This window comes from Rhamphochromis sp. 'chilingali', assembly GCF_963969265.1.
Source record: "Rhamphochromis sp. 'chilingali' genome assembly, chromosome: 17".
In the NCBI taxonomy this organism is placed as follows: domain Eukaryota; kingdom Metazoa; phylum Chordata; class Actinopteri; order Cichliformes; family Cichlidae; genus Rhamphochromis; species Rhamphochromis sp. 'chilingali'.
In genome coordinates this window covers 36,220,328-36,237,868 of record NC_137944.1, presented here as the reverse complement: position 1 = coordinate 36,237,868, position 17,541 = coordinate 36,220,328, and the positions used below count along the sequence as shown (strand labels likewise).

General features: G+C 48.6%; 2 protein-coding genes across 3 annotated transcripts; both read left to right on the top strand.

Moving 5' to 3' along the window:
• The first annotated feature begins 137 nt into the window (after positions 1-137).
• psmb4 (proteasome 20S subunit beta 4) lies at positions 138-3,304 on the top strand. The gene is made up of 8 exons (XM_080863716.1): positions 138-297; positions 1,614-1,740; positions 1,817-1,896; positions 1,991-2,137; positions 2,401-2,482; positions 2,666-2,782; positions 2,864-2,952; positions 3,164-3,304. The coding sequence occupies exons 1-8, from the start codon at positions 173-175 to the stop codon at positions 3,174-3,176; spliced, it is 780 nt and encodes a 259-aa protein (XP_080719842.1). The 5' UTR covers positions 138-172; the 3' UTR covers positions 3,177-3,304.
• Positions 3,305-8,692: 5,388 nt separating this feature from the next.
• On the top strand, positions 8,693-17,541 carry rfx5 (regulatory factor X, 5). 2 transcript variants are annotated; one of them, XM_080863137.1, is made up of 11 exons: positions 8,693-8,802; positions 10,234-10,388; positions 10,521-10,554; positions 10,638-10,720; positions 10,833-10,955; positions 11,067-11,183; positions 11,278-11,356; positions 11,453-11,651; positions 12,562-12,644; positions 12,726-12,857; positions 13,001-17,541. In XM_080863137.1, the coding sequence occupies exons 2-11, from the start codon at positions 10,267-10,269 to the stop codon at positions 14,060-14,062; spliced, it is 2,034 nt and encodes a 677-aa protein (XP_080719263.1). In that variant the 5' UTR covers positions 8,693-8,802; positions 10,234-10,266; the 3' UTR covers positions 14,063-17,541. The 2 variants fall into 2 exon arrangements, with proteins under 2 accessions (XP_080719263.1, XP_080719264.1); XM_080863138.1 differs by lacking the exon at positions 8,693-8,802 and adding an exon at positions 8,821-9,908.

Genomic DNA, 17,541 nt, shown 5'->3' with positions numbered 1-17,541 from the left:
CAGTTAAAATTTATGGTTTTAGAATATTTTAAGACTTTAGTTCAGGTTCACTACTGACGCGCTGTATTGTTTCCTCCCGTTAGTAGGCGGCGGTAAAACGCCATCCTGTGACATCAAACCGGCTAATCGCCTAAAAGAAGGGCCGTTGTCGTCACTTCCGGCAGTATCTAACATGGAGTCTGGTAGAGTGAAGTTGAGTCTGTGGGAGGACGGTCCGAAGCCGGGACACTTTTACTCCTTCCCCGGGAGCAGCAGTAGCGGGGCAGGCACAGCTTGTGGACCGGTCCGACACACACTGTGAGTGAGCCGCGGTCCTGCTCCGGGGCCGGTCCCGGTGCCGGGGTTTCGGTTTGAGTGCTGCATCATCATGGAGGAGGCTAGCTAATGCTAAGCTAACTGCCTGGTTACACTGATTTAAACGCTGGGTATTCTCCGTCCTTTCCGCTGAGTAACGTCAGCGCCGACGGGAGACCCGCGGGTCACACCTGAGTCCGCCTGAACTCTCGTGCAGTGTTTCAACAACAGGTTTGGTTGAGTTGGGTGGACCCGTTCCTCGAGCAGCTTCACTGCTGTTTGCTGGCACTAGCGCCATCTTGGGACGTGCACTCAGAGTTAACAGGGTTAAAATTGTGACCCAGGCAGCAATACTCGAGGACAGGCGTCAGTGATCTGTCACTGCAGTGTGGAGGTTTACGGGAAATACAGCCAGGCTTGTCCATGCAGAGCTTTCAGCATCCTGAGGGTGCGTCTGCTTACGTCACCATGGTAACGGGTGGGTGACTGAGAGCAGACGCGTTATCCACAGGGCGCAATTTACTGTTTATCAACAGAGTGATGCTTTAGAAACTAACCAATCAGAGTGGCTACAGGCGAATGAACTACTGCTCCCATGAGAATGACCTCTGACCTCCTTTAGCCAAGTCCTTTCTGTTCAGATCATACTGTGTGTGTGTATTATCACTTCCAAGGTAACTGTGCCCTCCACCAATCAGACGTTTAAGCAGAGGATTGTGGGTAGCATAGTTATTTTCTGTTACATGTAGGCGTGTTCCTGGCAACTAGTTTCTTAGCTGAGTAAAAGAGGAGAAAGATTAGGCTAGTCTAAAAGTAAGAATCACTTCGATAGCAAGTTAAAATTAACGACCATTAACTGGACAAAGGCAGAATCATGCTGCTTAACTGTGTGACACCTTTCATCGTGCATTGTGAAATATATAAGTTCACAATGTATGTGTGTTAGAATATATATATCTATACACACACACAGTCCAGACAACGAAGAAACATGCGTGTTGTTTGTGTGTTGTGCCGTGCATTAGTAACGATGGACACTGTTCAAAAATTCATGACAACCACTTCAATAAAAGTTCTACATCTAAAATATCGAGACAGTAAAGCATCTAGGTATTTTCTTCTGCTTAGTTGAAGTCGAGCCACGGGGCAATGGCCCCAGCTTATCTGGGGGAACATCGAGGCATGCCAGGGCCAGCTGAGATGTCCTCTCAGTAGGACATGATCTCTGCCCTCTGGGTTTTCACATGTTCCATCGCACAGGCTAATTACACCACCATTGGACTTGTTTAAAGTAACCGTGCCCCGTCCTCCTTCCACAGGAACCCGATGGTTACAGGAACGTCGGTACTTGGTGTGAAATTCACTGGCGGGGTGGTGATCGCCGCAGACATGCTGGGCTCGTATGGCTCTCTGGCTCGCTTCAGGAACATCTCCCGCCTCATGAAGGTGATGCCACCACCAGCAGAGGTCAGCTGACCGACTGCTTGTTTCAGCAACTTTAATATTGGTGTTTCCTCCACAGGTGAACAACAGCACCATCCTGGGAGCCTCGGGCGACTACGCCGACTACCAACACCTGAAACAGGTCATCGAGCAGATGGTGTAAGCGCGTGCACACACACACACGTATGTGCACACTCACATACACACACTTGTACATCCCCCTTCCCATCTCACTGGTGTCGTTTTCCGTCAGTATCGATGAGGAGTTGCTAGGTGACGGGCACAGCTACAGCCCAAAGGCCGTGCACTCGTGGCTCACCCGCGTCATGTACAACCGCCGCAGCCGCATGAACCCACTGTGGAATACCGTAGTCATCGGCGGCTTCTACAACGGGGAGAGGTGAGACTCGGGATGGGGGGGTGGTTGGGGTCAGACCAGTCAAGCTGCATTCGTATTTGTTACCGCCTGTTTTTTAGTTCTAGGTCAGTTTTGTTTCTTTAATGTTTTATGTTTTTGGTGCTCATGGATATGGCGGTTTTTAAAAAAAAAAGAAAGAAGTATATAACTCCCAGGATGCATTTCAGCATGTTTACCTGTTAGAGGTGAACCTGAAATGGGAAGTAGCTCTTCTCTCACCAGGTTGCCGCCTTCCTTCTCTCCAGTTTCCTAGGTTACGTGGATAAACTGGGCGTGGCTTATGAGGCTCCCACAGTGGCTACAGGCTTTGGTGCATACTTGGCTCAGGTGAGTTTCAGCTGTAACGCTCTGCTGGCTTTAGAAGGTTAATCATGTCTAAAGGTTTTTAAGGTGTGGTCATACAGCTGACTAACAGTTGAGGCATTAGAGCGTTACCGCAGAGACCAGTGATGGAGTGTTTGTGCTGAGTTTGGACATGTGCCAGTAAAGCTGTGTTGAATCTGTGTGCAGCCTCTGATGAGGGAGGTGGTGGAGAACAAGGTGGAGATCACCAAACAGGAGGCACGGGAGCTGGTGGAGCGGTGCCTCAAGGTGTTGTACTACAGAGATGCTCGCTCCTACAACAGAGTAAGTCGCACCGCCGCGCACACTCAGGTGTACTGGACGCCATCCGGAGAAAGTAACAATTTTATTTCTGTTTCATTTCAGCACGAGATCGCTATCGTCACCGAAGAGGGCGTGGAGATCCTCGGACCCCTGTCTTCTGAAACCAACTGGGACATAGCCCACATGGTCAGGTAGGGTCAAAGGTCAGAAGACGAGGAAGAGTTAGGGATTTTTCCTCCAAGTTTAAAAACTGTTTCTGAGAGTAACCACCACCAATATGTCGATAGCATAACCAAGCAGAACACCTGACTTCACTGTAATGAAAATGTTGATCAGATACAAACAAAGCTTTATTTACAATCTGTAGATGTGACTGACATTTTTCTTCATGTTTCTCTGCAGCGGGTTTGAATGAAGAGAAGTGGCAGCGGTCTCAGCATCACTAACAAACCCTTCTCCTCCTGTTTGCTCCAGTTTACTCTGTACTTTCTCTTTTGTATGATGGAAAATAAATGTAAGAAATAAAGAGAGCTGTTTTCCTTGGTTTATTTGTCATCTGCAGATTATTGAAGATTATCTTCAGATGAAACAGTTAAATTTGTCCTCAGTAAAAGTAGAATCACTGATTTATATCAACTGTTCCACAGATTTTTACTACTGCACGTTGGTTTAAAGAGTTTAATTTATTTTAACCTCCTAAGACCCGAACTCTTCCACAGCAGCATTTTTAATTTCTCTTTGAAATTTGGGCTGATTGGGACCCGATGAATGTAAATACAAAGAATTACCAGATTTTTTTAAAACCTAATTTTTGTTTCTAAGAAAAATGAGAGCCACATATGAGGATATTTGTTTAAAATGTTGATAGAACACAAGCAGTATAATGTCCTTGTAAGTGGATATGTGGAGGAAAATTGAGTATTTTGGTCTAAATAACCCAAAATGTGATGTCCACATATGTGGACGCCAGGTCCTAGGAAGTTAATGGGGAAGGGCAAAAGACAAAAACCAACAGAACGGGCAGAGAAAAAAAAAAATGCATATATCAATCACCTGGATCACCTGCTGAGAAAGAAAAAAGAAAGCAAGCAGAAGAGAACAAGAGTAATAGAATAAACAACATCACAATGATATATGGGAATATGACAGTAAATACTAAATATTAAACATTATTGTGCAGCACATAAGATCAACAGAACACAGTGTGCTTTGAGGTAGGAGCCAAAAAGGGTGTAGTTTGTGGGTGTGATCACCCGTGTGTACACCTGTGAGCATGGACGCGCTTGTTTTTTGTTTTTTTAAAAGGTTCCTTCATGTAATAATCTGCTAGAGGGTGTGGGGGGGCCACAGCCCCGTCCCCCAGGGCGTCAAGCAGGTGTGGAGGAGATCAAAACTTCAGACATCCAGAGGCCCCCAGAACACAAGAGACCAAGGAAGACCAACAGAGGGGCAGCTGCGCCACTGTCCCAGAAAGAGCTGAGGAGAGTCCCAGATGAGGACTCACTCAGCAGCCGCGGAGCAGAAGCCAGGGGGAGTTGCAGTGACGCACCCGTGAGCTCCGCCGGCAGCCAGCTGCGCCTGAGTGACCGAGCCCCAGGCCGAGAGGCCGGGGGCACCCCACCTCCGAAGTGGCCCGAGCGAGCCCCAGGCTCCAGGCCCCGATAAGCGGCCGCCAAGGAGTGAGCCGGTGTGTACCTGGACGCCCATCCCCGGACACAAAGAACCACCAACGCACCGATGTCTGAGGGGGTCCGCCACTGGCAGGGGAAGTGGTGGTAGGGGGAGATAGGCCTCCAAACCTTGGAGGGCCTGAGATGTCCCCAGAGAGGTGGCGCCTGACACCCAACCTGACATATAGACACAGACATACAGGCACACACAGATACAAACATCCATTCCCACCCTCATGCTCTCATATGCACTTACTCCACACTCAACCAACGTGGAGACAGACATAAAGAGACGCTGTACACACAATCACACTCCCCAAGCGTACTCTACAAACTGGGTCTAGGTACCCTTGCCCCTGGAGGGGGGAACTGCACCCAGACCCAGGTGGTGTTTCCCTTTTCCCTGCGGTGGGGGGAGGCAGACCGCCCCGACTCCGCAGCAGCAGGAAGGCTCCACACTCCAGACCGCAGTCGGACGGCCAACTCCTCCTCCTAGTCCTAGCCCCCCTGCTCCAGCAGGTCGCAGAGAACGGGGGTGAGAGAAGACTCCGAACCTCCCTCCACCCGCTCATTGTAATGTTGATGCATGTGTGTTCTAAGGTGCATTTAAAACCCAGGAGGTTTTGTCTTTTGCCCTTCTCCCCCGTCCCTCTTCTCAGCTGTTTCTCTTTCCCTCTTTCTTTCTCCCCTTCTTTCCTCCAGTCAAGTCTGTCCCGTATTCAGTAAGTGAAAATAAAATAAACAATAAAAGGTGAATCAAATGGACCATTACGGCAAGGCTGGGATGGTCAGTTTGGTAAAGTAAATCCGTTGGGCATCTTTCTTTGCCTTTAGACAATAATTCTGATGCAAAAGAGCCAAACGGGACAGGCCAAAAAAAAAAAAAGAAAAAAAAAAAGGAGGTTAATGGGGGTTTTGTTTTTTTTACTTTTTGGAATTAGTCTTTTATCCACATTAAAAGTCTTGGGGTTTGTAGGGAAAAAGCATTATTTACTCTAAGAAATTTGAGATCGTGTAAATATTTTAACCACATCCTTTGTGGTTAATGGGAATTCAGTTATTATAAAATGCTCAGACTGGAGAACCTGAGCTCCCTGCTTCTTCCTAACACTTCTACATGCATGTCAACTTTGTTTTGTTTGAGTTGGTTTCGCTTTTGCTGCTGCTACGCAGAATTTGACAGAAAAATTTGTCTATTTTGTAACTGGGCAAACCAGGAAAAGGCTTCCAATCAAATTAATTTCTGTTCTAAAAACATTTAAGATAAGAGATAAGATAGAACTTTATTAATCCCTCGGGTGGGTCCTCTGGGAAATTCGACTTCCAAAAAGCACAGCAACGACCGAAGTTACAGTTACAGAATTGTTATATATATATATACACACACACACACACACACACACACACACACACACACACACACATACACACACACACATATATATAAATACAGAGACAATATAAATAAAATATACAAAGGGGATAAATAGAATAAATAGGAATAAAAAAATAAAAATACAAGTGAATTGCACATTTCAAGTATTGAGTCTATTGCACCGTTGACTATTTACAAAAAGTATTGCACAAGGTATTGTACAGTGAGGTGAAGAGGCACTACAGCTTAGTTGTTCCCCCCTCCTTTGTCCTCCTGTCTCCCCTCCCTCTCCCCTCCAGAGAGGAGTTAAACAGTCTGATGGCGTGTGGGACAAAGGAGTTTTTAAGTCTGTTAGTTCTTGTCTTGGGGAGAAGCAACCTGTCACTGAACAGACTCTTCTGGTTGTTTATGGCCGTGTGCAGAGGATGCCCAGCATTGTCCATAATGTCCATCAGTTTCTTTAATGTCCTTTTCTCTGCCACTGTCACCAGAGTGTCCAGCTTCATGCCGACCACAGAGCTAGCCTTCCTGATCAGTTTCTCCAGCCTGGATGAGTCCCTCTTTGCTGTGCTGCTCCCCCAGCACACCACAGCATAGAAAAGTACTCCAGCAACCACCGACTGGTAAAACATCCTCAGGAGCTTCCTGCAGATGTTAAAAGACCTCAGCCTCCTTTCTACTCAACGAATAGGATTAAACCTGCTTTTGGTGACTGGGTAGATTTTTGAGAACTGACCAATGGGAATAGACGCTGGGTCTATGTATCATTATCAAGAATTATTTGGAAATGAGAAAGAGCGGGCTGTTTCAGCGCTTGCTAGCTAGTCTGAGCTGACTGCAGGTTTCCCCAATATTATGAAAATGTACTGTTTATAAGGTTGGGGAAACCTGCAGTCAGCTGAGACCGAAGAAGTCACCAGGATGATGACGAAACGTTTCTCCCACTGAAAACGCTACGTCCAGATGAACAGAATTCAAGGATTCTTTATTGTCATTCGCATCACATGTTTACATGAGGTGGAATGAAATGATGTGCACACGGTCCCGGAGCGAAAGAAACAGAATAACAAATAAATAGTGCAAAAACCTGAGTACCAGTATGGAGTATAGATACAGCAGCAAACGACCATGATGTCCAGCACTGATAAAGTGACGGTGTCAGTAGTGGTTAAGGTACTACAATATCAGTTCTTGTCCATTTATGTATCGAGAAAGTCTCACAGCTTCTGGAATGAAGCTGTTTCTCAGTCTGGTGGTTTTGCATTTAATGGTCCTCAGCCTCCTGCTTGAGGGGAGCGGGACAAGAAGTGAGTGTGCTGGGTGAGTGGGGTCCTTCACTATACAGGTGGCCCTCGTCTTGCATCCGGAGGTGTATATGTCTGTGATGGTTGGGACACTGCCTCTTTCACCACCCTGTGTAGAGCTTTCCTCTCTGCCTCAGTGCAGTTTCTGTGCCACACATTGATGCCAGAGCACAGAACACTCTCCACCGCACATCTGTAAAAGGAGTTGAGGACTGAGCTCTCCATTCCCACGCATCTCATCTGCCTCAGGAAGTAGAGCCTCTGGTGAGCCTTCCTGATCAGGCTGGAAGTGTTTTTCCAGGTAAGGTTGCTATCTAGGTACGCACCCAGGTACTTGTAGCTGGGTACTACTTAGAGTGCAGATCCTCCAACGTGCAGGGGTGTGTGTGTGTGTGTGTCTTCCCCTCCTCAAGTCCACAATCTTCTCCTTCGTCTTCTTGTCATTTAAGCAGAGATTTTTCCTGCACCAGTCCTCCAAGTGTTCCACCTCCTTCCTGTAGCCGGTCTCATCGTTTCTGAAGCAACCAACCACAGCTGTGTCGTCTGCAAACTTTACAACATGACAGCCTGGATGGTTGGGTGAGCAGTCATATGTAAGCAGCGTGAACAAAGCTTTATTTGCAATCTGTAAATGTGACTAATGTTTGTGTTCATGTTTCTCTGCAGCGCGTTTGAATGAAGACGAGAGGCAGGGGTTTCAGCATCACTAACAAACCTTTCTCTTCCTGTCTGTTCCTGTTTACTCTGTGTACTTTCTCTTTTGTATGATGGAAAATTCATGTGACAAAATAAAGAGCTGTTTTCCTTGAAGATTAAACAGCTAAATATGTCCTCAGTAAAAGTAGAATCACTGATTTGCATCAGCTGTTCAACATAGTTTTACCATAGCATGGCATTTGAATGGTTGACTTTATTCTAATGTGTTTTTTTTTAATTAATCTTTTATCCACAATAAAATTCTTGGGGTTTGTAGGCAAAAAAACAGATCAAGTCAAAGTCAAAGTCAACTTTATTGTCAATTCTGCCACATGTACAGGACATACAGAGAATAGAAACTACGTTACTCTCGATCCCTAGATAAAATAGCAAATGAACATTTAAATATAAGAGTGATTAAAAAATGCAGGTAAAATAATTAAAAAGTAAAAATTTAAATAAATACAATACAATTTTACATATAACAAGAAAGCTATACAATATACAATATAATGGGTAAATGACATTGGGTGTAAACCAGGCAGAGTAGTGTAGATTTTATACCCTAAGCAATTAGAGATAATATTTAACCATATCCTTTATGTGGTTAATGAGAATTCAGTTTATTAATATTAAATGATCATTTCAGACTTGAGAACCTGAGCTCCCTGCTTCTTCCTAACATTTCTACATGCATGTCAATTTTACGTTTTGTATTAGCTGGTTTCGCTTTCGCTGTTGCTATGCAGAATTCGACAGAAGAATTCGTCTATTTTGTAACTGGGCAGACCAGGAAAAGGCGTCCAATCAAATTAATTCCTGTTCTAAAAACATTTCTACTCGACGAATAGGATTAAACCCGCTTTTGGTGTCTGGGTAGATTTTTGAGAACTGACCAATGGGAATAGACGCTGGGTTTGTAGTCAGGCAGACATAACAAACTCGTCCAATCACAAAAAAATCTGAAAAGGGGAATTTTGCTGTATCTTGGCTCAGGTACTTTCTTTTTCTTTTTTAAAATAAATAGTGAAGCGGGCTTCGCTTGTTGGATCATACAGTAATAACAGAATTTATGTATCATTATCAAGAATTATTTGGAAATGAAAAAGATCGCGCTGAAACGATTTAACGGGCTGTTTCAGCGCTTACTAGCTAATGCTTATCAGTTAGCTACTAGCTTAGCTTGTGAGCCACCCTATGATGATTAGCATGCAGGTAGCCCGTATATGTCTGTTATCCGGAACATCACCGGCATCCTAACCGGGAGCCGATTCACGCACGCGTGACAGTCGTGAAACGGTTCTAACATCTGTTCAGAACAACTCAGCCACCGAGTCTGGGCCGCCTCCGGTAGCTACGCGGAGGACGGGATTAGCCCACTAGCTTCGGAGTAATATGTTCAGCTGGGCTCGTGTGTGTGTATGTGCGTGCGCGCGCGCGCGCTGTAAATGGCAGCACATGACCACCGGCGCTGTAAACACTGCGGCCACACAGACGACTCCCGATAACGGTAGCGGGCTCCGTGCTGCTCCTCCCCCGCTCCGGGGATTGCCGTAACACAGCCGGCGTTGGTCTCTCCGTTACCGCCCGCGGTCGGGCTGCCAGCCGCGCAGCCGCCGCAGAGCTGTGACCCGGAACGTGGGTTGATTGCATCTGTTTACATCCAGATTTTTTAACCTGGACGGTAAAATTAAACCGTTCTAACTGGATCAGCATCGAGGGCCTGCATGGACGAGACGTGAAACCTGAATCCCCAGTGGGGTCCGAGTAGGGAAGTGTTTGGCGGTTTCTGAGGTTTCTGGACCCCGCAGGCCTGTATAGTAAAGCTGGGCAGCAGTGATACCTCAGGGCCCGCTGGATCCCAACACTGGACTGCAGCAGGACTGTGAACTGCATTGAGAGCCACAGCTGCCTGATGTCCTAGTAACTAATTGTTGATTTTTAGGCCAAAGCTGATCAAATTAGTTCTTAAACTGTTTCCTGAACACAGTTAGTGTCTCATCATATTTTATTAAACATGGTTAGTTCTGCTGGAAAGCTATGGGAGTCTGTGGGGACTGACCCTATGCTGGCCCCTCTGCTGAACTTCAGAGGAACTGCAGGTGGGCAGGCTGGTTTTAAATGTGTCTGTCCATGTACATTATTGGTGGGGGGGGGGGTCCGCGTGGAGTCTTCCAAGATCCTGACTGCACATTGTTGAGCGTGGATGACACAATTTGATCGGTTGACAAGTGGGCTGCAATACGCACAGCAGAGTTTGTTGAGAAGAGAACTGCAGACAAACCCTGCAAAGATTTAAAAAAAAAAAATGAATAAAGAGCTCGCTGCAGGCAGACGGCAGGCCCCAGACTGGACAGCATCCACAAAGCTGGCTTCAGTTGCTGCTTTTGTCCTTACAGTGTGCGTTTTCCTGTGTGTCTCTCTCAGATGGTGTTTCACAGCATTGGTTAGTTGGTCCTGATGTCCGAGGACCAGTGTCACCAACGGGCCGAGGCCTCCCGGAGGGGCCAGGGCGGTCTGGAGACAGGGGAGGGTGACACTGAGCCCAGCATGCTGCTGCAGAAACTGAAGAGCAACATCTCGTAAGTCTGAGTGAGGGCAATGAAGCAGGAAGTGTTTGTGTGTGAAAATGGGGATTAGAATTTCTGAAGCTCTGACGTCCCTGTGTGGTGTTCGTGATGGATCTGATCAGCATGTCCTCTGTCCTCTTACAGGAAACACGTTCAGACCAAAGTAGAGCAGATCCTGGTAAGAAACTTGATGTGAGGTTAAAGTCTGGTTTGGTGCTCACCTCAGGTCTGGTTCATTCACTGTGGGGTTTTTTTCAACAGCAAGATGTTCAGCGTTTCTCTGACAATGACAAGTTGTACCTGTACCTGCAGCTGCCCTCTGGACCGAGTTCTGGAGACAAAAGGTGACGTTGTGTCTCCATTTTGCTCCTTTGTTTTTTATCCTGATAGTTTGTGATTCGTCGTTTTTCTGTCAGAAACGGTGAACCTCTGTAAATCTTGAATTTGTGTTCTCAGCGGCAGCGATTCGAGTTCATTTAACACGGCCGACCAGCTTCACACCTGTAACTGGATCCGCAGTCACCTGGAGGAGCATTCAGACACCTGCCTGCCCAAACAGGACGTCTACGAGACCTACAAGTCAGAAATCACACACACGCACAGTGACCCTGTAACAAGGGTGGTTTGACATAGATCTAGTTGCCATGGCGCTCCGATGCTTTCCTGACTGTGCGTCTGTCTGTCCTGCAGGAGGTACTGTGAGAACCTGCAGCAGCGTCCTCTGAGCGCCGCCAACTTTGGGAAGATCATCAGAGACATTTTTCCCAACATCAAAGCGAGACGGCTCGGAGGCCGAGGACAGTCCAAATATCCTTTCAGATTAAAAGTGCAGAAAACCCGAACCCAGTCTAAGGTCAGGAATGCCAGGAGTAACCTTTAGCCTTCCTTAACCCGCTGAAACGTACTGTTACAGCGGCATCAGGAGGAAGACGGTCCTCAACATGCCTCTGCTGCCCAACCTCGACCTGAAGAATGACCCGGTACTCACAGTGCAGTACTCCTGTGTCCTGCAGTACCAGTCATATTTATTTGCAATTTGTTGGTGATGAATACTGTTTGTTCCTCTTCGTCTCCAGGCGGAGCTCACCGAGCTGGTCCAGACCTACAAACAGGAAGTGACAGAGGCAGCGTGCGAGCTGATTTGTGACTGGGCGCAAAAGATCCTGAAGCGCTCGTTCGACACGGTGGTGGAGATCGCTCGCTACCTGATCCAGGAGCACATCGTCAACCCTCGCTGTAGTCAGGCCGAGCTCGTGTCCTCCGCCGCGCTCGCAGGTCTGTGTGTTTCTGTGTGTGTGTCTGTGTGTGTGTGTGTGTTTCTGTGTGTGTGTCTGTGTGTGTGTTTCTGTGTGTGTGTGTGTCTGTGTGTGTGTTTCTGTGTGTGTGTGTGTCTGTGTGTGTGTGTGTGTGTCTGTGTGTGTGTCTGTGTGTGTGTCTGTGTGTGTGTGTCTGTGTGTGTGTGTGTCTGTGTGTGTGTTTCTGTGTGTGTGTGTGTCTGTGTGTGTGTCTGTGTGTGTGTGTGTCTGTGTGTGTGTTTCTGTGTGTGTGTGTGTGTCTGTGTGTGTGTGTGTGTGTGTGTGTGTGTGTGTGTGTCTGTGTTTCTGTGTGTGTGTGTGTGTGTGTGTTTCTGTGTGTTTCTTTGTGTGTGTTTCTGTGTGTGTGTCTGTGTGTGTGTTTCTGTGTGTTTCTTTGTGTGTGTTTCTGTGTGTGTGTGTGTGTGTGTGTTTCTGTGTGTTTCTTTGTGTGTGTTTCTGTGTGTGTGTCTGTGTGTGTGTGTCTGTGTGTTTCTTTGTGTGTGTTTCTGTGTGTGTTTCTGTGTGTTTCTTTGTGTGTGTTTCTGTGTGTTTCTTTGTGTGTGTTTCTGTGTGTGTGTCTGTGTGTTTCTTTGTGTGTGTTTCTGTGTGTGTGTCTGTGTGTGTGTGTCTGTGTGTTTCTTTGTGTGTGTTTCTTTGTGTGTGTTTCTGTGTGTGTTTCTGTGTGTGTTTCTGTGTGTTTCTTTGTGTGTGTTTCTGTGTGTGTGTCTGTGTTACCCCCCCCTTACTGCCAGAGTCCCTCAGCTTACCTGTCCACTCCCCCACCAACACTCTCTGACATACAGAGAAACCTTCACATGGTGATGATGGCGATGAACGCGATGATGATGGTGTTTGTCAGCACGTCACTGACTGCGCTGTTTTCTGTGCAGGCGGTCCAGCTAAAACCCACAAAGTCATCAAGAAGACTCCTTTGGCGTCCAGAGCTGATGGTGATGGCGCTCCTGATCAGAAGGTTAATTTCACAGCAGGTAGTGATGTCACCGATCCATGTATCACACTGCTAATTTCTTCCTGTCTGTCTCTCCTTCCACAGAAGGATCTCGGAGACTCTTTCTCCTCTTCCTCGCTGAAATCGCAATCAGGAGACAAATCGGCTTCGTCTGGAAAACCTTCCTCCCTAGATGCTTCGCCTCCCTCCAGCTCTTCCTCATCTCTACGTCCTGCGGTAAGTGAGGTGAACGAAAGCTGCTGGTGTTCATAGACTCAGCAAAACACAGAAATCACAGGTACAGTCAGGATGGCGTGTTTATGTTTGTTTGTTTCAGTCAGACCAATCGGTGACCTCCGTCCATCTCTCATTGTCCGCAGGTTGAATCAATCATAATGCAGTTACCCAGAATCCTCCCTCGCAGCTCCATCCCAGATAAGACACTCACCGTCCGCTCCTCTCCACCCTCACTAGCTCCCAAAGACGCCTCTGGTGTAGGGGAGGTGTCTGGACATGGAGGCCCCACTGCCACCACCGCCACGAGTGGTGGCGGGGTGAAGGTGATCGCGATGGCGACGCTGCCGCAGCAGCAGGGCGGCCCCTTTCCTGTGATGATTCTGCCTCAGAGCTGTCTGTCCTACGAAAGGGAGAAGGTTGCCCCGCCTCCTCCCCCTCAGCAGCAGCATGCCCCCTCAGCCCCCACCTCTGTGGTCCAGAAGGTTCGAGGTGGAGCAGCCAAGCGTCCCCTGGAGGTGGTGGTGTCCAGTGGCAGCGCCATCGGTAGTAGCACCCCCACCAACACGACGCCCGTGAAACGGAAACGAGGACGACCGAGAAAACCTCGCCCCGAGGACTCCCTGCCAGCCCCGCCCACTACTCTTCCTCCTCCACCCCTACCACCTGCGCCACCCCCTCCTCCTTCCATCATCAGCTCTGTGACGGGTGGCGTCATCCAGAAAGCCTCCTCGTCGTCGGCCTCCTCACAGCCCGTGCTGGAGCTGGTGATCCAGGAACCGCCCGGCATGGTTCTGGGTGCAGTGGAGCACCGTGGCGTGGTGGTGCAGTGCCCTCCAGAGGTGGACCGCCACAGTAAGCCGCTGCTGTTGCTCCAGAGCCCGGGAAACCAGAGCTGGGAGCTGGCGGCGTCAGGGCGCACCCAGATGGTGGAAGTCATCCAGAAAGCTCCAAGACCGAGCAACAACAACAGCGCCACCACGCCGCCCACCGCACACCTGCCAGCGCCTCCCCTCCCACTGCCCACGCTGCACGAGGAGCAAGGCGAGGTGGAGATCACGCTGACGCCGGTGCAGCCGCACGTCAGCCTGCCGCCACCACCTCCTCCTTCCACCTCCTCTGCTGGCTCCGCCTCTCCCGCCACAGTGATGAAGAATGTGAAAGAGGAAGCAGAGAGCAGCACATCCTCACAGAGGGAGGGGCACTAACCCTGTTACCTCACTCGCTACAAAGCCTCGCCCGTCTGACGTCTTCTTCCTCATTGGTGGAGATCCCAGATTGGCTGCGTCAGACAGCCAGTCAGGGGCATACATGAAACCAGAACACTCACATCTCGCGGCCACACTTCCTCCGAACATTTGTTGGTCTGCTGCTTCGCTTCACCTTAAAACGTGCAGAGGAGGAGGCGGGGTTTGGTACTTACGGGTCAGAGCCTTGTAAAGGTTCTGTGTGTTAAACCTGAGAAACCACCTCTGTAATGAGCTCAGCCTCTGCTCCCCTGTAGGCCGTCGCCTCCAGGAGGTGCCGTTTGGGGAGCAGAGGCTCCGCCCCCTGTTCTGAACAGCCTTGTGTTTTTATCGTGTTGGTTTGTGATTTTTTTAAATGTGCCCCCCAAAAAGAAGCCGTTTGATCTAAACGTTTGAACGCGACTTTCTTTATTAGTTCAGCTTCTTTGATTGCATTTAAATGATTAATAGTCAGTCACAGACTCTAAAGTGCTCGTGTCTGTTTCCGTCAGGGCCAGATGACCTCACAGCAGACCTGCTTCCATGTGTTCTTTGACAAGTAGCACCACATTTGTTTAACTAGAAAGTACTTTGTGTGAACTGTGCTGGAAACCTTCACCACCCGGCGACGATTTACTGAAAGTGATTTTTTACTTCAGCAGGTTATTTATGGTGAAAAATTGCCCCTCCTCCGGCAGCCACGTTGTTGTTTTCATGTTAATGACGTGGATGTAGACCCCCCCGCTAGAGAGCACAGCAGCGACACGATATCTGGCCCTTACGGATCGAACGGCTGGTTTGAAGCTTGAGCTCAGGCACAAGGAGCAAAGCACAAGTCGCCCTCCACCAACGCTCGCATGCAGTACGAAGAATTTACCCACTCAGAGCCCGTTAGACGCCATGCACCCTTTGCACTAACCAGCTCCCTGCGAGCGCCACCACAGCTCTGTCCCGATCAGCAGTGTGACACGACCACGTCGAGATGCTGATGTTAATAAAAATAAAATAATAAATAACCCAAAACAAAGGTTTCGGCCACAGGAAGTGCCCTAAACTTGTAACAGGAAGTGGTTCCTGCTCTTCTTCTGTGGTTCCTTCGGGAGGACTCTGGAAGTGTCACATTGCTGAGCGATTGTTCTTCACTTCTGTCAGACAGCTTCTCGCTCCCCGCGGGCGTCGTCTTCATCATTGCTACAAACTGCAAGGCGCGGCACTGCCGCCGTCCTCGCCATCTTCATCCTGTGATCTCAGACTTGTAAAAACCCTGTTTGTCAGTACTCGCGTCTGGAGGTGTGAATGTGGCGTGTTCAAGTGTGTGTCCTCACTTCCCTCTGTCCTCTGACAATGAGAGCTGCGGGTCAGTTAACGGGACGTCGAAAATCATGACTGTTAATTCACACGTGTTGCATGATGGGAAGGTGCACACGGCAGCACTGCACTAAGCGCCAGCATGTAAATATGACTGCATGGTGTAAACTCAGCCGACTGGCACGTCTCGGCGTCCTGTTAACTGCCGCGCCTCGGCCCTGACTGACTCCAGCGTTGCACTGTGTAAAGAGTCCGTGTGTGTTACCAGTTTGTTGTTATATGCATTGAGAGACTACGTCACAGGTATTTATGAGTTATGTTTTGCTTTGTGGTTGCACCTGACGAGAGGCCGGCCGCACTATGGCCGTTTCAGTTTTAAGTGTTGAACAGTATGAATAAAGAGGAAAACACGAGTGTTTTATGAGAGCTGAAGTAATCGCACAGAGTAGTTACATTTCACGGTTTGTAGAAGTAAAGACGTCTCTCTAAAGGCCTCAGTTTACTTCAGACAAAGTTTGTACGATAAACTGCGTCTGACGGCAGCCGCAGGCGAGTCACCTGACCTGGACTGTGGTTACAGCAGTCCACCCGCTTCCAATCGCATCACGTTTGTCAGAGAGCTGTAGGACTGATGCTGAGTTACTCCGGGAGCGTCTGACTCTGGAGGGTTTTCTGACGAAACGTTGGACCTCTTGGGACCTGTTTGTGCTGATCTGGGACCTCAATGGGAATTTTATCCAGGACTGAGAAGGCTTGCTGGTCCTGAACTGGTCCCTGTTGCTTTAAGGCTTCCTTTGAGGTGGACTGAGGCCTAGATGCTTCCAGAAAGAAAAACAAAAAACCCTCGGTGGGCAAAGTTGCTGCTGAGTTGACCGACGAGTCGCTCTGCTGCCAGGCACCGTTGACTCTGTCCTCATCACTTTATTGCAGACCTGATGTTAAAGTCAAATGTTGCTTTTGGAAATCAAAAAGTTCTGACTGAAACCCAAAGAGATTGTTCCCTGTGCAGGAGCTACTGGGCAAACTGGGAAACCTGACAAAGATGCAAAAAGAGCTGAAGTTGGGACTAACAGCGCAAGTAACTGAGCAGAGCTGACATGTGGTTCAGAACGCGAGTCTAAGAGTCGGTTTCCAAAGGCGTTCAGATAAACGGTCGTGATTGTGAGAGAGCCAATCAGGGGGAGAGAAAGTCGAGGGGTAAAGAGGTGGACCTGAGCTGCTTCACACCTGCTCTACCAAGCGAGCAGGTGTGAAGCAGCATGACGAAGCCCGAGACACAAACCCCAGAAACTGTGGTTCATCTGAATAAGTGAACCTGCTTCATCTTTGATGATCCCTGAAGGGCAGAAGGACTCCAGGATAACCCAGTTAAAAGCAGCTCTGGCCCAGTCTGCCCCTGCACTGGGAGCCTGGGTTTGCAGCTGTCTGTGGGAGGTGTTCACTGTGGAGCCGCAGTGCTCGAACAAACTAAACCAGAAACGGGTCAGATAATCAAAGATTAAACGATCGGGATCCGGGTAGCAGGGCGTCAACTCCAAGGGGCCAGACTGACGACACGGCGCCTTCTGATGTCACTTCCTGTCTTGTTTATATGTGCTGTACATGTGTAGAGCGGCTCCCCTGCGAGCCCTCTGAGATGTGAACAGCTGATTGTTACTGACCCTCACCGGGTCAGAGACCTTCACTGACGAAACGTGACGAGATGACGAGGCACTGTTGGGAGCGAGCCCTGGCGGTCCCGTGGGGGCCAGGTTTTTGTCTGTAGCTGTGACCAGCGGCGTTGACGTTTCCTGTTGTTTTCCTTCTGCCTCGTGCTTTGTCGGTTGTTGAGCTTGTTGATGTGCAGATTTTCTTCTTCCTGGTGTTGCCGTGAGAAACGCCATCGGTTTTCTGCATGTGTTCCCGTGGCTGCTGGTCTCTCTTTTGGATGTTTGTTTCTCCGTAACTCCACCCTCTCTCCTTTCTGTTGCTTTTTTGTTTTGCACTTTACTTCGGGAGCGGTGGAGGATGAACCTCCCGTTCAGCAGTGTGACGCAGCTTCGCTTGTGTTTGTTTGTTGTGAAGAGAAAGTGAAGCGTGATGAGGACAGAAGCCAGAACTTTAATGTGAATCTATTTTCCTACGTGACGCAATAAAGACGTGACGTTAACTTA

Bases quoted from the DNA above. Each gene is read 5' to 3' on its own strand.
- psmb4 (XM_080863716.1), top strand. From the start codon at position 173: ATGGAGTCTGGTAGAGTGAAGTTGAGTCTGTGGGAGGACGGTCCGAAG. The intron at 298-1,613 runs GTGAGTGAGCCG...CTCCTTCCACAG, and splicing joins GGACCGGTCCGACACACACT to GAACCCGATGGTTACAGGAA. The intron at 1,741-1,816 runs GTGATGCCACCA...TTTCCTCCACAG, and splicing joins ACATCTCCCGCCTCATGAAG to GTGAACAACAGCACCATCCT.
- rfx5 (XM_080863137.1), top strand. From the start codon at position 10,267: ATGTCCGAGGACCAGTGTCACCAACGGGCCGAGGCCTCCCGGAGGGGC. The intron at 10,721-10,832 runs GTGACGTTGTGT...TTGTGTTCTCAG, and splicing joins CCGAGTTCTGGAGACAAAAG to CGGCAGCGATTCGAGTTCAT. The intron at 12,645-12,725 runs GTTAATTTCACA...CTCCTTCCACAG, and splicing joins ATGGCGCTCCTGATCAGAAG to AAGGATCTCGGAGACTCTTT.